This window comes from Nerophis ophidion, linkage group LG26 (assembly GCF_033978795.1).
Source record: "Nerophis ophidion isolate RoL-2023_Sa linkage group LG26, RoL_Noph_v1.0, whole genome shotgun sequence".
Classification (NCBI taxonomy): domain Eukaryota; kingdom Metazoa; phylum Chordata; class Actinopteri; order Syngnathiformes; family Syngnathidae; genus Nerophis; species Nerophis ophidion.
In genome coordinates this window covers 19,732,343-19,753,335 of record NC_084636.1, presented here as the reverse complement: position 1 = coordinate 19,753,335, position 20,993 = coordinate 19,732,343, and the positions used below count along the sequence as shown (strand labels likewise).

General features: G+C 42.3%; 1 protein-coding gene across 2 annotated transcripts in view; it reads right to left on the bottom strand.

Moving 5' to 3' along the window:
• faf1 (Fas (TNFRSF6) associated factor 1) overlaps positions 1 to 20,993 on the bottom strand; it is a 269,960-nt gene that overhangs the window by 82,459 nt on the left and 166,508 nt on the right. For both annotated transcript variants that reach the window (XM_061888509.1, XM_061888510.1), the window contains one exon: positions 7,530 to 7,684. In XM_061888509.1, coding sequence (XP_061744493.1) covers positions 7,530 to 7,684 — 155 coding nt within the window. The remainder of the gene's footprint in view (positions 1 to 7,529; positions 7,685 to 20,993) is intronic.

Sequence of the window (20,993 nt, the reverse complement as noted above, 5' to 3'; positions counted from 1 at the left end):
GAGATTTGAAAGATTTCGCCTGGCAAGTAACCTAAATGCAAGCTCCGAGGACAATCAAGTAAACACATTGATTTATTGAATGGGGGACGAGGCGGATGATATTCTCCGTGGGCTAAATTTGACGGCCGCTCAAAGACGTACATACCAGGGAGTGCGCGATGGATTACAAGGCTTTTTTGTTGTAAAGAAAAATGTTATCTACGAGCGTGCTAAGTTTAACATGCGCAAGCAGAGAGAAGGGGAGCATTGTGCACTGTATGCACTGGCAAAGCATTGTAGCTACGGGATGCTACACAATGAACTGCTCAGAGACAGACTTGTCGTTGGATTGAAAGACAAGGGGCTGTCTGAACGCATGCAGTTGGACGCGGATCTAACCTTGGATAAAGCCATAAGAATGGCACGACAGAGCGAGGAGGTGAAAAGGCAGCAGTCTACTCTCTGAGGGGACATCACCAATTCAGAGGCAAGTGATGCAAAGTCTGTTGATAGAGTGTTCAAGAGCAACTTCAAGTCTGCTAAAAACAAACCTCAATATGCTGATAGCCCAAAGTACAAGCCACACAGTACTCTACAGCAAGGACAAGGGCACACAGTCAAAATTGTGGCAGCTCTCCATCCCATCAAAAAAGTGACTGTCCTGCTAATGAAGTGAAATGTCATGCATGTGGGAGGAGGGGACATTACAAGCGTGTGTGTAAGTCCAAATCAGTGCATGAAGTTGAAGATGAGGAGGAAATCTTCCTCGGCAGTGTCACGGAGGATGGATGGTCAAAATTGGCATCCATGAGAGCAGTGTGACATTCAAAATCGACACAGGTGCCGATGTAACAGTCCTGCCTCACTCAGTGTTCCAAAACACATACAGAAATGATCCGCCTATCCCCAGAAAGGCAACAAAGCCACTCCTGGGACCAGGAAGAAATACCCTCGACGTGGTGGGCGTCGCCAGGTTGTTACTGAGGAGAGGAGATAAGACAGAGAGGGAGGATGTGTATATTGCTCGTCATATGCATACTGCCCTGCTGGGAAGATCTGTGAGCTGTCGGCTGGGGCTTGTAGCACGCCTAGACAGCGTTACTATGGAAAGATTAAAGGAGCACTATCCAAAATTATGCACCGGGCTCGGAGAAGTGCGGCAGCCATATGCCATCAAGCTGAGTCCAGGGGCGGAACCATTCTCACTAAAGACACCACGGAGGATTCCATTGCCTTTAATGGACAAAGTCAAGCAGGAACTGTCCCGCATGGAACAACTCTGGGTGATAAGTAGAATTGGGGAGCCAACAGACTGGTGCGCTGGCATAGTGGTGGTGCCCAAGAAGACAGGTGCTGTACGCATATGTGTCGATCTCACAAAACTCAACGAGTCAGTGTGTAGGGAAAAGTTCATTCTGCCATCAGTGGAGGAAACCCTGAGAATGCTGGCTGGAGACACATTTTTTTAGTAAGCTGGATGCAAACATGGGGTTTTGGCAAATTTCTCTAACTGCAGATTCAGCAAAACTGACAACATTCATTACACTCTTCGGGCGCTATTACTTCAGGCGGCTACCGTTTGGCATAGCATCCGCCCCCGAACACTTTCAGAACCGGATGGTGACAGAGGTCACAGAAGGGCTTGAGGGCGTTGTTTGCCACATGGATGACGTGCTGGTGTGGGGCCGAACACAAAAAGAGCATGATGCTCGCCTGCATGCCACACTAGAAAAGATCCAAAAGGCAGGCATCACTCTGAATGTCGATAAGTGCGACCTGTCAAAGTCAGAGGTGACCTTTCTAGGCCACATGCTCTCCACCAGTGGCATCAGCCCAGATCCAAGCAAAACAGAAGCTGTGAGAAAGATGCAGGAGCCAACAACTGTTACTGAGCTAAGAAGTTTTCTTCGAATGATAAATCAACTTGGGAAGTTTGTGCCGCAGCTGGCTGAGAGAGACAAGCCCCTGCGAGATCTCCTGTCTAAAAAAAACAAATCTGGAGAAAATCATCGGACGTCAAACCACTCCACGATTGTATCTGGTGGAAGGACCCAAGGGGACCATCAGACGGAACCGTCGTCATCTCATCCTTATGGGATCCTCGCTGGAGCAGAGTGGCCGTGGTACAGCAGAGCCGTTCCTAGGGGGCGTTCCGGAACAACCTTCAGCAGAAACATCGCAGCAGAGTGTTCTAGAACCACCATCAACTCATACTCCTAGAACCAGGTCTGGGAGGGCTGTGGTGAGACCTAACTAGGTTGGACCTATAATTTTGTTTCCTAGAAACATTACAAAGACTCTAATGGAAAAAAAAAAGAATGTTACTGTATGTGGGAAAAGACAGAAAAGTGTAATTGGCGCGTTTTGGATATGTTTTATTGTATTGTAAATGTTCAAGTCAGTTGCTGGGCTTAGGTTGAGGACAGTAAGCTGGGATCCAACCTGGTACCCGGTTTCTTTCACATAGCAGTAATGCTCCTCATCTCGCACTCTGTTAGGACGGATGTCTGAGTATTGATATTGAAGTGGATTGTTCTAAAGGTAAAATATGTGTGTGTGTTTGATTGTCTGGTAGGAGCAGACCTTCCAACCACGAGGCAGAATAATCCTCAAGGTCTGTTGAATCAATGGCAGTCTACCCATTGATTCTAGAAAAGGGAGATGTGGTGTGATTGTATTATGGGAGACCTACAGAGTCGACAGGCTATGACATCACAAGATGCGACGAAGCGGGAGACACAGTGGGAGTGAGCTAGAGAGGAGACACGTGTGACTGGGCTAATAAATGTATCCACGTTACAAAGTACAGCTGGACTCACGTATTAAGTGACTCGACAACACATAAAAAGGTTGGGGACTAAGTTAATTAAGTAATAATTGTGCTCAACTGTTATATAACATATGACTGATAGACTCCTTGATTGGGAAGCACTTTCTGAAATTGATTGGGATTGGGATTCACACAAAATGTCCAAAAACAACATACTAGAGCGACCTGCATTTGGCGTTGGAAAAAGACAGGTACCTAAATCCTGCTGATCATTTTATTCAGACACTTTTCCCTGTTTAGACCACAGCCAGGGCAGATCACACCAATAGCCTGTGAAGAAACTCTAACCTGTAATGAAAGACCAGTGAACAATGGACACTAACTTGAAGGGTAACTCAATCTAAAATCTCCCATTGAACACAAGCAAACCTGTTTTTGTAAGCCATCTCCTGACACGATTGAAGGCTTCTATTCTACCAGGCCTGGACCCCCACCGGCTTGCCTACTGTGAAAACAGGAGCACAGGGGTAGGCCATCTCCCTGGCCCTATCAAACATCCGGATAACAACAACAGCACGTTCGAGTAGACAACAAATCAACACTGGTGTCCCACATGGGTGTATCTTAAGGCAAATTCTCTACCCCCTCTTCACATTCTACTGCAGACCAGTCTCCCACACCAATTCCATCATCAAGTTTGCAGACGACACCACACTGTTAGGCCTCATTCACAGCAAGAATGAAACTGCCTACAGAGAGGGGATCCACCATTTGTCCATCTGGTACACTGACAACAACCTGCCCCTTAACACCAACAAAACGAAGGAAATAAATGTCGATTTCAGGAAAATTAAAGAAGGCGATCAAAACCTCATTTACATCAATGGAACAGCAGTTAAGATGGTTCCCAAATTTAAATTCGTAGGAACCGATAAATCAGAGGATTTGTTCTGGACCATCAACACCTCCAGCCTAGTCAAGAAGGCCCACCCGCACCTTTTCTTCTTAAGGACTCAAGAAGAATCACATGTCCCATGCTGTAATGATGCACTTCTATTGCTCTGTGATTGAAAGCAATTTAACAAACTGCATCTCAACCTGGTATGGGAATTGTACTGTGAATCAGTGAAGCGAGATGGTGAAAACAGCCCATCGCATCATCAGGACTTCACTCACTACCCTTGAGAACACTCAGAGCGCTCTCTGTGCAGGGCACTTAACATTGTGACGGACTATCCTCATCCTGCACACAGATATTTTAGCTTCTTGCCCACTGGCCGCCGCCACAGGCAACGGTTTCTTTCACATAACAGTAATGCTCCTCATCTCGCACTCTGTTAAAACACATTATACGCACTAAGTCAATGAAATATATATAATTATTGTAAATATTAACAATAGCAGCTTTTATACGACCTCATATAGACGCATATCTAATTATCAGTATTGTAAATATTATCTAATACTTGCTGGTTAGATGCACAACTGCATTTCGTTGCATTGTTCTGTGAAGTCATCATCAAACTAAATAAGACGAAAATTAAGATATGTAATATGTTACGTCCACAAGAAGAAAAAGTGGCAAAAATATAGATTTTTGGGGCATGTGGAAGATTTACTGTTGGAGTTCATCCTAAAGTGTGACAAGGTCGAGGATACGGCTCAGGTTCTTCCACACCAAACAACTTCTGTCCGTTTATTGAATGACTGTGCAAAGTTTCAATCAGCCATAAGCTAATATGATGAAGAATGTAGCTTAGACTGTACCAAACATTGTGAAACCTTGAGGGCAGGAGATACCTGCAATGCAAGTTCAAGACTTAGCTCTGATGACAATTATGTTTGGCAGCTTCCAATTTGTCAACTATCTCTGTCTCTTACTGCATATACAAACAGGTAAAATGGTTAATGTTTCGCTGCAATGTCACCTTGCGTTTTTTGCCTTCAATTTGATGTGTGATCTTTTGCATAGACAGGTTTGACATGCCATGTGCTTCACTGAGCAGCAGACGACTCTGGCTGGTACAGTAGTAATAATGCAGGGAAAATATCTGACAGCCACCCGTAGTGGAATGGGTATGGGAAATGGATGCTCCGACGGCTCAAATTGGCGTAAGCCTATTGTTTCCGAAGGAACATGGATATGTTTTAAATTGAAAACGACAAGTTTGTTCTTTGTCAAGACAATTTATGGTTTCAGGAAGGAATAGTTAAGAGGATGAGTCAAGTAAGTGGGGTTGATGAGTATGTGTTTTTAAATGAATGAAAAATTAAATAAAGAGTCACTCATTTACTTAGTAAAGATAGCTCAAGTTGTCATTTTAAACAGAGACAAAATGTATTATCTGACTGTCTGCAGGTATGGGAAGCGGTAAGAAGCTATGCTAAAAGTAATGATAGAGCGAACTAAAGTATTTAGGCACGAATGCAAGCTACAATAAAGATTTCATTGTGTTGATTCAATGATACAATAAGTGTCAACATTTGCCATGTACCAGGACACTGCAGCACTTGTACAAGCTATCGATAATATACTGATTAATTTCCTATGGACGACAAATACACTGGAAGCCCATCAGTGAACTGGCATCCGATCAGTGAAGCTGCACTTTTGCAAAATTAATCCTTGAACTGTGCAGCCTGAGAGAATACAGAGTGAAGCAAAATAGGCACTCCAAAATCAGCAGGTTTGTCACACACACATACACAGACTCAACTGTGTGAGACATGCCAATCTGCAGTCACTGTGGATCAACTTGGGAGCGTGAGAAGATTGAGGCACCGTGGATGTGAGAGTGAGCATGAGTGTGTGCATTATGTGCATGCATGCGGTAGCAGCAAAGGTATGACTGGCTGTGTGCTATTAAAAGCTCCAGATGTTGCCTGCCTTTAATTTGCAATAAAAAACTCAGCTGGGGAAAAAGCAAAGGAGGCCAATGGGGCGAGAGAATGGAGAGCGGAATGAAGGATGAAGGGACTTATCTCAAAAGAAATAATGGAGGGGTGAGGTCAGAGTGTGAAGTCTTTCTAAAGTGTTCCTACCAGAGGGCAGGCTTAACTCAGAGGGTGCTCTGGAGAGGGAAAACGTCAGGCCAGTGGGATATTGAAGATTGAAAATGAGGACAAATGTGAACCATACTAGCTGTTACACCTGCATGTCCATCTGAACTGCTCAATATATGAAATCTTACAGAATTACATAAACAGAAGACTAATTTCAAACAGCAGATATAAAAGTAGAGGGCCATAAATATAAAACTAATGTGTAACTATACATACGTACATTATAACTAATGCGTAACTATGTGTCATATAATGAATGACGCAGACCTCCCAATTCAGACAAAAATTAAAACTTTGATTTGCTTATTATTTTTTTTCCGCTTGCATATAGTGGCGTCACGGGACACTCATAAACACTCACTGAGCTTTACGTAGGTGGACCTCTTAACAGTATCCCACAATGAGACCCTTCTGCTTTTAAGCCGACATTCTAGAATCAGATACAGTATGACGACATCAGTACCAGTGTCTTGTGTGGCATAGAAAATATATGTTTGCGTTAACAATACTTTCCACATAATAGTAGACAAAGAAGTGTATCTTTTCACAACCCTGTCTTGCATCATGGCATTCACGATAGGCACAGGTGTTGTTGTACTGTAAAATGATCGTACTTGGGAGAATTTTCACGACTCAGACCTCATACAGGACAATGACGCATAAATTGAAGAAAATCTTGGCTTGATCAGGGACCGCAAAAGGATCTAGTTACTGTTTGATACCTAAAACAGGTATAGGTGAAAGTTACAATAAGAACCTACTCAAAACTTCAAAATCTATGGTTATATAATAAAACAATGACTAAACAAATCCATAATTGGTTTCAAAGCCAGTAGCTGGAAATTACACTTTGTTTAGAAACACAGCAGCCTATCCCACGTCACAAGCTTAACTCGCCCAAGTGAGACCTCCTGTTTACTAAATTATTTTATCTTTGTGTGTGCGCTGGTGGTGTTGTTGCTTACATCTTTGGCAGACTATTTTTACATCGGTTAAAACATGGACAAATTAATTATATCGAATGATATCAAAAGTGCCTCATATTTCTATAGATGAATAGTAATTTTTCTCTACATATTGGTAAAGTTTTATTGCACGGACCTACTTCAAATTGTTTTCTGTTGCTGGCCTTCACTCAGAGAGCTTTGTACAAGCTTGTCCACTCAGTGGCCTCACCATGCAAACACATTCATTTTGTTAGACATCAACGCTTCAAGGAGACAATTGATAAAGGGAGGACTGGTATACTCAAAATATTACAACATGTGAACATATGGACTGGTGTAGTACACCACTGAAGTTAATATATTTGGGCAAAAATTGTTTCATGTCAAAGTTCTGTTCAAAATTGTTCAACATTAGGGCATTTTTGGAGGGGCTGGGGTGATAAGATCTATTAAGTCCTACAATATGTATAAGACCTACTACAAACAGGATATTTAAGGTAAAAACACTTGTAGAGTAGACAAAAAATACTTAATTACCCATCAGTACTGTATTAATGCTGACATCTTAACAGCAAACCACCAGTTACTGGATAATGCATAGTAAAGGTATTCCCACTTATTGGGAGCCAACAAAATTACAGATGTTCAGCTAAAATGTAACACATTTTATTGTTATAAGCAATTTCCCAAAACATGTGTCCATTTCACTATCTAGGATCAAGAGAAAAAACACATAGGAAAACAATAAAAAATTGCTGTCCTTTTGGTACCTGGCTTTATTTGCTTCTTTAGTGACGTCCCAGGCCCATGTGATGAAGTTCTGGCTCAGGAAGGAAACAATGGAGTCGGCACACATCATGTGGGAACAAAAGACGTTGCTGAGGACACTGTCGTCATTATGAAGGTAGATGGCCAGCAGCTTTCTCTGCACAGTAGAGACAAAATATGTCAAATTAATTATTCCTATATTCACTAACTAGTATGACATCCACATCAACCGGCACACACGACTGGAAGGTGAAAAGCTCGGATGACTTCTGTAGACAAAAAATAAAAAGGCCACTGCTGGCAAATACCACACACAATCAAATGGAGAGCGGTGTAAATAAAAGCTGTGTAGGTGCCATCAAAGACAGCGAGAAAACAAAACAGACAAATCAGTATTTTACACCAAATGCCAGCAGCCTGCTTAGGTTAGTAGCGGCAGGGCCGGACAATATTGACGAAGCTCCAAATCCGAGTATATTGACACCACGGTATAAGACCGGCAGATTCTCCCCCTTGACTATCTAATTAAAAAAAAAAACACATCCACAAGCATAAAAGATTCCAAAGGACCATGTTAAAAATAATGCTATCTAAATTAGACGTCAATTCTCTTGAACGAAAAACAACAAATGAAAATAATTCAGCTGGGTTCATTTTTGTGATACATGTCAGGAGGTATGTTTTTCAGCACAAACCAAAAACACATCAACAGCGTGTTATATAAAAGAGATTGTGAAAGACTGAAGTTATGCTATACTGTGTAGAATAGGAATGAGAAAGCACTGCTGTGTTTGCTCAACGATTAGAGCTTTAGAATAATCTCCAGGGCTCCAAGAGAGAAGGAGCTGGGGACTCATTCAACAGGCCGATTCAACGGTCTGAAAAGATTAAACACTCATGCTGAGAAGACAAGCAAATTCAGTATTGAGAGAGGAATGAGTGAGAGGGGAGGGAGGACTTTTACTACATGAAAAAAAAGAGAAAAAACAACAACCCAATACACACTCAACATGCAGTCATCCTAACACATATACAAACTGTGCTGCACCCACTGGAGTGAAGGACTCAACACTAGCACACATGCATGCTCAATTAGAGAGGGTGTAAAGACTAATCAAAGTGGGCATTTGGGCCAACTGAACTCCTTCATCTTCAACTGCCCGTACCCCTCTGTTCTCGCTCCGCTTTCAAGTTGGATCTTTTGTGTTGCCTGTCTTAGCAGGGAGGAGCAAATCCCTGTTCAGCTAAATTACTAGGTCCAACCTGAGCTAGATAGTGACCCCATAGCCTTTCCTCACACCTGCTTACCTAAATCTGAGCTGGCATTGTGCATGTGTGTGAGTGCGTGCGCTTGCGAGAGCCAGCGGTTTTACATTAGCAATGTTTCACTTTTTTTGTAGACTGGTAGACACATTTGGCACAAAGTTTATTAATTTAAAGAGCAAGCAACTGAACAGTAACTTATAAGGCTTAACCCACAAATATGACAATTTTAAAATCTTAATCCTACCACCTGGTTTTACGTTCAGGCACAATTACATAAGATAAAAAATATTAAAAAAAACAATGACAAAGAGAATAATTTTTGTGTGAAGAATAGAACAAAATCCCCCAATATAATTTTTTTCCAATGGATATTGCCTTTAACAGTCATGATGAGGGATGGGCACGAAAACCTGGTTCAAAAAAGTGAAAAAAGAAGTAGTCATCAGTGCCTCATTTTAGTGGTAAATTAATGCAGTCCCAACCACCTTAAGTAAGGGTATAGTGCTGATATTATGAATATAATATTTGGTAAGTAATGTAGTGTCCCGACAGAAGCATGCAGAGTCTGACGATCATCCTAAATTGTATTGCCGACCTGACTGATCAAACCAATGCAGACCTCATAATACCGCTAGTGACACGATCACAGGTTAGCCAGTAGCCACAATATACATCTGCAGCCCCCGCAGCGTTTGTGTAACTGTATAGCAATCATGGATAGTGACTCATTTAAGAGCAGTTACATCATTTAATGAATGTGAAAATATGAAAATGTATTCAATAACAGCCTACATTGAAACATTGTTGCTGGCAAAGTCTTGACAAATTACTGCTGCAAGATTGAGCAGCTTGACGTATGCTCTGGCGAGTCCGTGAGGCGTCTCTTGTTTATGTTGATGGCAGCCTCCATGGGGCCCTAAGAAAAATTTGATTTTGGGGCCCTCTATTTCTGCCAATAATATTGATTGTTGATCATTCACTCCCCTACTATAAACTCATTGCGGCCCTGGCAGTGTTGTTTACATTACCCTATTGTCAGCCTGGCATGTCTTTACAAATGACATGTCATTTATAAAGATATGAGGGTGGCCCAGTCAAGAACATAAATAATACCAATGAATGATGTCCAGAGTGCCACATAAGGAACCTAATCTTAGAATATAGAAAACATTCAGCAACAGCCTACAAGAGTGGCCTGGGGTTGAACAGTCCAAGTGATGAAGCTTTGTATTTACAGTAAAAGTGTCATCTTGTCTCATCAGGCTTGTACATACTAGTCTTTAATTACTAGTTTATATTTTTGGTTAATTGTTCATATTTAATGTTTACTTTGTACAAAGAGAGCGCCGTCTACTGAAGTTAAATTCCATGTGTGTTAAACTTAACTGGACAATAAAGCTGATTCTGATTCACTTTATTATTTTTGGTAACAAAAACCTGAAACAGCAATGTGCAAAAATAATTCATAGTGCAAGAAAAACAATAAAGTGCAACAATAAAATCATTTAAATATATATAAAAAGGAACAAATTCAAATTGTACAAAAACCAACGTAATTAAATTAAATATCAATCAAATACTTAAATAATATTAATGAACAGAGTTACCAGAAACAAGGTAACATAACGGTTTATAAACCAATATGAAGTTACTACATATTAAAACTATGTAAATGTTCATAACGATGTGCAAAAATTTTGGGGGAAAAAAATCAAAATAAACTACCTTAATTCACACATTTGACCATCACATCACAGTTTTGTTCCTCTGTTCTTCACCACCCACACCACTCTACCCACTCCTTAAAACCTGTGCTTCCTAGCTTTTTTGGAGGCAAAGTCATTTATGACATCACTGTAAGAAATCTGATGGCCGACTTTGTTATTTATAATAATCACTGCCAGTCCACTCAGTCTTTCTTGAGCCATGGAAGATCTCAAGTATTTTTTTTGTTAATTTGAGCTTGGAAAAGCTCCGCTCTGCAGATGCAACAGTCACAGGAAGAGTGCAGGCTATCCGCAGAGCTGCCCAAAGATTTGGGCACAACTCAAAAAATAAAAAATAAGTATTTTTTGTTAATTGCTTTAGGGGGCCCCCCGGTGGCCACGAGGCCCTAAGCAAGCGCTTAGTTCGCTTATGCCTTGGGCGGCTCTGGTTGATGGTAGCCATAACAACAACACGGCACTATATTATGAGGCAAAACATGACTGTTACCAGTATTAGATTGTTTGTGTTACTTTGTTATCCTTCAATGTACTGTATATAATTGAAGTATTTATTTATTAGTCCATTCAACTAGAATGTCAAAAAATTCAACAACAATAAAAAGGCATTGTTTTGTTTTGTTTTTAACAAAAATGTGCATTAAGTATCTGAAAAACGTCTTTTTGTCTTTGAGGCAGGATTGTGTACCAGCACTACCGAGGCCTCTTAGATACGTGCCATTGCCAATGTGAAGTGGTAGACCTACAATAAGAAAACAAAAAGCAGAAAAAAACCTGACTTACGCCAAACTGGAGGATCCAAAGGATTTGTTCATAAACACACAGGCTAATCCTTAAACAAAAATAAGTACAAGACTGATACTGACTGCAGCCAATCACAAAAACACATCCACAAAATAAGGGCTTAAGTTGGAGTTTGAGATCGAGCTTCAGGTTGTGCAGTGGCATCAATTGGCAACAAGCTGTACACAGATTTAACATTACTTAAAGACGCTATCCAATAAAAAAGGATATTCTGCAATATTTGGTTAAAAAATTTAAATTTCTTATGACCTTTTGCCAAATTAAGTACATATTGAAATCAACATGACAGTACATTAATTAGACAAGCTCACTGAAAAATAACGCAGGTGGCTATTCCATATCCTGCTGATAACAGACACTTTCCAGACACTAACATGCATTTATAAACATATGTATATGTAGATACATATATCATACATCATTCCATCCATTTTCTACCGCTTATTCCCTTTGGGGTTGTGGGGGGCGCTGGTGTCTATCTCAGCTAAAATCGGGCGGAAGGCGGGGTACACCATGCACAAGTCGCCAACTCATCGCAGGGCCAACACAGATGGACAACATTCACACTCAAAATTCACACACTAGGGACCATTTAGTGTTGCCAATCAACCTATCCCCAAGTGCATGTCTTTGGAGGTGGGAGGAAGCCGGAGTACCCGGAGGGAACCCACGCAGTCACGGGGAGGACATGCAAACTCCACACAGAAAGATCCCGAGGCCGGGATTGAACTCAGGACAAATCAGGACCTTCATATTGTGCGGCAGATGCACTAACCCCTCTCCACCATGCTGCCATATATCATACATACACATTAAAAATTAAAAACTGAAATATCTCGCGGTCATAAGTATTCAGACCCTTTACTGTGACACATTTAACTCACAAGCTGTCAAGTTCTTCTGATCCTCCTCAAGATGATTCTGCTCCTTCATTGGAGTCCAGCCGTGTTAAATTAAACTGTTTGGACTACATTTGGAAAGGCACACATCCGCCTATATAAGATTTTACAGCTCACAGTGCATGCAGAGCAAATGATAATACCGAACAAGGCTACAAAATAATTTCTGCAGCACTCAAGGTTTCTGATCGCACCGTGGCCTCGTTAATCCCTAAATGGATGAAGTCTGGGACGACCACAACTCTTCCTAGACCTGGTCAACCAGTCAAATTCAGTAATTGTGGAAGAAGAGCCTTGGTGAGAGCAGTAAAAAATGCTATGGCTGTGAGCTCCAGAGATGCAGTACGGAGATGTAAGAAAGTTCCACAAAGTCAACTATCACTGCAGCCCTCCCCATCAATCGGGGCTTTATGGCAGAATGGCCCGACTGAAGCCTCTCCTCAGTGCAAGACATATGAAAGCCAGCATAGTTTGCCAAAAAAACACAGGAAAAACTCCCAGACTGTGAGAATTAAGATTCTCTGGTCTGATGAGACCAAGATTTAACTTTTTGGCATTATGTTGTTATGTGTGGAGAAAACAAGGCACTGCTCATCACCTGTCCAATACAATCCCAACAGTGAAACATGGTGGTGGCAGCATCATGCTATGGAGGTGTTTTTCAACTGAAGGGACAGGACGCCTGGTTGCAATTGAAGGAACGATGAATGTAGCCAAGTACAGAGGTATCCTCGAAGAAAACCTCATCCAGAGTGCTCAGGACCTCAGACTGGGTCGAAGGTTCACCTTCCAACAAGACAACGACCCTAAGCACAGAGCTAAAACAACAAAGGAGTGGCTTCTTAACAACTCTAGTGACCATTCTTGACAGGCCCAGCCAGAGTGACCTAGACCCAATTTGAGTTTATATTATCGCAAAATTTTTTGGGGAACATTTTTGATTTTAGCAAATGGCTTCAATGAAACAAAAAGTATGACGTAGTGGGTAGTGCGGCCGTGCCAGAAATCTGAGGTTTGCAAGTTCGCTCCCCGCCTTTTGACATCCTAATCGCTGCCGTTGCGCCCTTGGGCAGGATATTTCACCCTTGCCACCTGTGCCGCTCACACTGATGAATGATAGGTGGTAAAAAGCGCTACGTAGATCCAATCCATTATATATATATATATATATATATATATATATATATGTATGTTATTATATACACATACACAAAATGTATGTGTGTATATGTATATAATAATATATATATAAAATATAAAATACATATATATATTATATATAATACATATATGTTTATATAATATATATATACACACACATAATATGTATAGAATAGAAAGTACTTTATTGATCCCTGGGGGAAATTCAGCACCACAGTTTGCTCACAACACACAATGGTAATAATAAATAACAATAATAAATACTCTCCTCTCTGAGCTGCCGTGGTATAGGAGTTTGCGTGTCCCAATGATCCTAGGAGCTATGTTGTCCGGGGGCTTTCATGCCCCCTGGTAGGGTCTCCCAAGAAAAACAGGTCCTAGGTGAGGGATCAGAAAAAGAGCAGCTCGAAGACGTCTATGGATACACAACAAAATGGACTCAAATTTCCCTTTCCCGGACGCGGGTCACCGGGGCCCTTCTCTGGAGCCAGGCCAGCAGTTAGGGCATGATGGAGAGCACCTGGTGGCTGGGCCTGTCCCCATGGGGCAAGGCCGGGCACAGCCCGAAGAGGCAACGTGGGTTATCCCTCCAATGGGCTCACCACTCATAGGAGGGGCCATAGAGCTCGTGTGCATTGTGAGCTGGGCGGCAACCGAAGGCAGGGCACTTGGCGGTCCGATCCTCGGCTACATAAGCTAGCTCTTGGGACGTGGAATGTCACCGCACTGGGGGGGAAAGAGCCTGAGCTAGTGCGCGAGGTAGAGAAGTTCCGGCTGGATATAGTCAGACTCACCTCGACGCAGAGCAAGGGCTCTGGAACCACTTCTGTCGAGAGGGACGGGACTCTCTTCCACTCTGGCATTGCCGGCAGTGAGAGGCGACAGGCTGGAGTGGCAATTATTGTTGCCCCCGGCTCAAGGCCTGCACGTTGGAGTTTAACCCAGTGGACGAGAGGGTAGCTTTCCTCCGCCTTCGGGTGCGGGAACGGGTCCTGACTGTTGTTTGTGCTGACGCACCAAACAGCAGTTCAGAGTACCCACCCTTTTTGGATACACTTGAGGGAGTACTGGAGAGTGCTCCCCCGGTTGATTCCCTTGTCCTACTGGGGGACTTCAACGCTCATGTTGGCAACGACAGTGAAACCTGGAGAGGCGTGATTGGGAAGAATGGCCGCCCGGATCTAAACCCAAGTGGTGTTTTGTTATTGGACTTTTATGCTCGTCACAGATTGTCCATAACAAACACCATGTTCCATATGTGCACTTAGCACAGTTCCATTATCGACTTTGTAGTTGATTGTCCATAACAAACACCATGTTCAAACATAAGGGTGTCCATATGTGCACTTGGCACCAGGACACCCTAGGCCACAGTTTCATGATCGACTTTGTAGTTGTGTCATCGGATTTGTGGCCTCATGTTTTGGACACTCGGGTGAAGAGAGGGGCGGCGCTTTCTACCGATCACCACCTAGTGGTGAGTTGGCTGCGATGGTGGGGGAGGATGCCGGACAGACCTGGCAGACCCAAGTGCATTGTGAGGGTCTGCTGGGAACGTCTGGCTGAGTCTCCTGTCAGAGAGTTTCAATTCCCACCTCCGGAAGAACTTTGAACATGTCACAAGGGGAGGTGCGGGACATTGAGTCCGAGTGGACCATGTTCCGCACCTCTATTGTCGAGGCGGCTGATTGGAGCTGTGGCCGCAGGGTTGCTGGTGCCTGTAGTGGCGGTAATCCCACAACCCTTTGGTGGACACCAGCAGTGAGGGATGCCGTCAAGCTGAAGAAGGAGTCCTATCGGGTTCTTTTTGCTCATAGGACTCATCGCGGTTTTATATATATATATATATATATATATATATATATATTTATATATATATATATATATATATATATATCTCCACAAAACTCTGATTTCCCGGCTTGCAACAAGAACGTGAACTCGCTGCCAAGCGGTGTGCAGCTTTAGCGGTCACGGAGGCAAAAACTCGGACATGGGAGGAGTTCGGGGAAGCCATTGAAAACGACATCCGGACGGTTTCCAAGGGATTCTGGACCACCATCCGCTGCCTCAGGAAGGGGAAGCAGTACACCGTCAACCGTGTATGGTGCGGATGGTGATCTGCTGACCTCGACTGCGGATGTTGTGGATCGTTGGAAGGAATACTTTGAAGACCGCCTCAATCTCATCAACACGTCTTCCTACGAGGAAGCAGTGCCTTGGGAATCTGTGGTGGACTCTCCTCTTTCTGGGGATGAGGTTGCTGAGGTAGTTAAAAAGCTCCTCGGTGGAAAGGACCCGGGGGTGGATGAGATCCGCCCGGAGTTCCTTAAGGCTCTGGATGCTGTATGGGCTGTCTTGGTTGACAAGACTCTGCAGCATCGCGTGGACATCGGGGGCGGTACCTCTGGGTTAGCAGACCGGGGTGGTGGTCCTTCTCTTTAAGAAGGGGGACCGTAGAGTGTGTTCCAAATATTGTGGGATCACACTCCTCAGCCTTCCCGGTAAGGTTTATTCAGGTGTACTGGAGAGGAGGCTACGCCGGATAGTCGGACCTCGGATTCAGGAGGAACAGTGTGGTTTTCGTCCTGGTCGTGGAACTGTGGACCAGCTATATACTTTCGGGAGGGTCCTTGAGGGTGCATGGGAGTTTGCCCAACCAGTCTACATGTGCTTTGTGGACTTGGAGAAGGCATTCGACCGTGTCCCTCGGGAAGTCCTGTGGAGTGTGCTCAGAGAGTATGGGGTATCGGACTGTCTGATTGGGGCGGTTCACTCCTTGTACGATCAGTGTCAGAGCTCGGTAGGCATAGCTGGCAGTAAGTCGGACACGTTTCCAGTGAGGGTTTGACTCCGCCAAGGCTGCCCATTGTCACAGATTCTGTTCATAACTTTTATGGACAGAATTTCTAGGCCCAGTCAAAGCGCTGAGGGGTTCCGATTTGGTGGCCGCGGGATTAGGTCTCTGCTTTTTGCAGATGATGTGGTCCTGATGGCTACATCTAGCCGGGATCTTCAGCTCTCACTGGATCGGTTCGCAGCAGAGTGTGAAGCGACCGGAATGAGTATCAGCACCTCCAAGTCCGAGTCCATGGTTCTCGCCTGGAAAAGTGTGGAGCGCCACCTCCGGGTTGGGGAGGAGACCCTTCCCCAAGTGGAGGAGTTCAAGTACCTCGGAGTCTTGTTCACGAGTGGGGGAAGAGTGGATTGTGAGATCTTCAGTAATGCAGACGTTGTATCGATCCGTTGTGGTGAAGAAGGAGCTGAGCCGGAAGGCAAAGCTCTCAATTTACCGGTCCATCTACGTTCCCATCCTCACCTATGGTCATGAGCTTTGGGTCATGACCGAAAGGACAATGTCACGGGTAAAAGCGGCCGAAATGAGTTTCCTCCGCCGGGTGGCGGGGCTCTCCCTTAGAGATAGGGTGAGAAGCTCTGTCATCCGGGAGGAGCTCAAAGTAAAGCCGCTGCTCCCCCACATCAAGAGGAGCCAGATGAGGTGGTTCGGGCATCTGGTCAGGATGCCACCCGAACGCCTCCTTAGGGAGGTGTTTAGGGCACGTCCAACCGGTAGGAGGCCACGGGGAAGACCCAGGACACGTTGGGAAGACTATGTCTCCCGGCTGGCTTGGGAACGCTTGGGGATCCCCCGGGAAGAGCTGGACGAAGTGGCTGGGGAGAGGGAAGTCTGAGCTTCGCTGCTTAGGCTGCTGCCCCCGCGACCCGACCTCAGATAAGCGGAAGAAGATGGATAGAATAATAAATAATATAATATATAACATATGAATAATATATTCTACATTTAAGATGTGTGTGTGTATATATGTATACATATACATACACACATACATCTAGAGGTATATACATTTATATATATATATATATATATATTTATATCCACACATACATATATGTGTGGATATATATATATATATATATATATATATATATATATATATATATATATATATATATATATATAGATATATATATATATATATATATATATATATATATATATATATATATATATATATATATATATATATATATCTATATCGTACTACTACCATGTGGAGTGGATGGTGCATCAACTGCAATACATAAGAATCAGGTGTTCGGCATAATGAAAAAAACGTGTTTTGTACATGGGTTGAGAAGAGCTCAGGAAGCCTATTTTTAGAGGACCGACATCATGGGGGCTGCAACGGAGTAAAGGCCACCCCTATGCAGGGAGTCCAGATAGTGATTGTAGTACAGATGGCAGCTTAGTCTGGAAAAACAAACACTTCAAAATTAAGAGCTCGAATGACTGATCTAATGACCTTTCAGAACTGATGGGAAAACACATTGAGATCAATGACCTGCCACACAGGAGGCTCGCTAAAAACATCTCATGTCTTATAAATGGAAACATCTGCCAATTTGCCCGATCCTGCTGTGTTTAAAGCTAAGATTGTATCTTTGAAATGTCTAAGTAGTTGGGAGGATAATTAGTAAGTACATTGAAAACTGAATTGAACTGCTAGATTTAATGCAAGATGCATGTAGGATTCAAATTAATAAATGATTTTGTATAGTATGATTATTCAAGTGCACATAATAGATAAAGAGTAACAAAAGATTGATGGCATTAAAACGCCAGATGTCATTTGGGTTGTGCTCTTGCCTCTTGACTCTAAGAGGCAATTGCTGGGTTTAAAAGTGGTACTTGGCAATGATAAATCCCTGAACTCCCCACTTCAGCAAGCTATGAATTTTGATGTGTATTTGTGTGTGGTAGGCAGCAGAGGAGTGGCAAGCAGAAGAGAGTGGGGTTAGAGTGATTAACTGCTGCGTTGATGTGGATTTAGCGACGATCGCGGTTAGTGATGGGTGGCCTATCAGTCTGTATGCTCCGACTAACCACTGATCCCCAAGAGGGTTGAGCTCAGCAGCCCAAAGCATTTTCATTAAGGATGGATTGAGTCCATCTCCAAAGACAGACACCACACCCCCCAACCACACACATATATACACACCTTCAGAAACACTTCATCAAATGTAGTGTTTTGCTTAATGATTAGCCTCTTCCAGGCTTTGAGAGAATGAGACTGATTCCTCTGTTTATAAACCGCCTGTGTATTTCCCACTAAGTCCAATCTGCCCAATTGTAATATAATAAAAAAGGATCTTACAAAAAAAAGGAGGTCCCATTTCAAATGGAAGCAAAGCTTTTGGCAGCTGGATAGATTAATTAAGCAGCAATAAAATCATGCACATACATTAGTGTGTCATGACACCGGGCCACAAAAGTTATTTTTAGGCGAGGCGTCATGGATGGCTGCAACAAAAAAGGACAACCACATCAGTCACTTGAGTCAATTTTACATATATATATATATATATAATATATATATATATATATATTCTTTGTATACTCCCTAAAAACACTAACAAAATCAAGATCCGTTGGACTTCACAAAATATAGTGGTATCTCGACTTACAGAAACTTTGAGATGGAAGCCACCTCTTTGCTATTTTATTGCGAGCGTACATTTGGGTGACGAGCCAGCTTCAGATACCTCCCTATCTGTAGTTGGTGGAGACACAGTGAACCCTGTAATGTCAACCCAAAATCCAGTGTCTCGCTTGCTAGCATTAGCTATTAGCTCGACAAGACTTGGGCAAAATTTGGCCCGTGTGTCGACGTACTTTATATATAGCCCGTAAAGATCTTAAATTTGGCCCGTCAGATGTCTCCAAATTATATTTTTATACCTTTAAAGTAGTCTAATTGTATTTGTCAATATGATGTGCAGTGCCTCATTTCAAATGATCATTAGTTTTTAATTATAGAGAGTATTACAATGGTTGGACTCCGTCCTTTAGAGTGATATCGAGGTTATCACAGTAATCCATGGCACTACATCACAGCAGCACTGGGCAGACGAAGAATGAATGAACAGTCGGCTGTCAGTTTACAGAGCAGCCAGCGTTAGACATGGGTATCAGGGAGCCACGAAAGCAAGCTTCTGCAGAAAAGTGATGTATGAGATTATGGATTTTTTTTTGGACCTTTGCATTTAGTTTTTTACCATGTTTGTTTGCATTCTTGTTGCTTATTGCTTGATTGTAAAATATGTTGATTGAGGAGGTATGTATATTCTTAATATTTTGTGTTTTATTGTTTATACTGTAGCTAAAATTATAAATCCAGCATTCTTTATTTTTATGCACATTATGGGTGTCTTAGTGAGTAAAAAACTGTAATTCCATTTTTTGAGGTGATCTGCCATAACGTTTGTTATAAATAGACATTTTTTTATTATCTATGTGGGCCCCTTGATTCAAAATATTTTGCCCGGGTCAAAACTACAAAACCACAACTTTGTTTTTCCAAGCATGAGCCTGAAGGAAGTTCTTCTGGAGAGCAATGCTGAGAGGAAGAAGCTGATTATATGCATTGAATTGAAGAAAGAAATATTAGAAAAAGATATGACTGAGGTGTGTGTGTAGTCAACTTGGTGAAGCAGTACAAAAATATTATTTAGCATCTGCACCATACCGAAGCAGAATGAGTCCATAAAGGCGGTAATTTAACACCAGCTAAAGATGTTATATAATGTATTTAATTTTAACGTAATACATCCAAAAAGTTATAGAGAAGCTGCTGATGGTATATTTGACTGGGAATCTGCTTGTAGTCGATGTAGAAGTATGCTGTATATTATCATTACATTACTTATTAAAACTGTATTCGATTATATTGTTTTTGTTATGATATGTATTACCAAGAAGTTGTTTTTTCTTATTAAAAAGCATGTATCATAATCATGGTGTTTTGGGAGGTTTGGCAAATATTAATTTATTTCAATAGGCAGGATTGATTTAAGATACAGTATAGTACAAGTATTTTGAGTTTGCAAGCTCCGTCAAAGACAAAATTACACTTGTTCTGTGTACAAAATGATTTATCCCGTAAGTGGAGACAAATGTTGTACAGAGAATACCAGCGAGAAGCCTTGCCGAGAAGCAGATGAAATGCCAATGCTTTCCTCAAATTGAAGTCTATATCACGCTGCCTGTCACCAACATTACATCTTGACGGTTATTCCCCCAGTCCATCTCCCGGTTTCTCTTAATAATAACCTGTTTCACAGCCAGCCGTTCAATGTTCGTTTGCTGCTGTGGACATGGTGATCTGAACTCCCCGAACATCTTGTTGTGTCCTCAGTCTAATAAGACCATAATCCACACAAGCTGTCAATTGATGCGGGTGTCCTTAAAAGGACAAATGCAGGAAACACAAGGACAGCAAAAAATAAACCTTTGCAGTCTGGGTGAATAGTTTTGGCTTTTGGTGAAAGTATAGAATGATACAAAATGCAGATGATCAACACTGTATTGTTAAACTTTGAAGCATGTTTATTTTTGGCATTTCATGCCGGATAACTTCTGCACATCAATTACAGATTATGGTGTACTTCTCTTAAGAATGATGTGAAGCCAATTTAATAGGCTTTTAAAGTGGTAAATGTAAAAATAATAATAATAATAAAAAAAGTTAAATTACAACTACTAAAACTAAAAAGTAATATTTTATGTTAGATGTGCAAAGTCCGGGGGCTA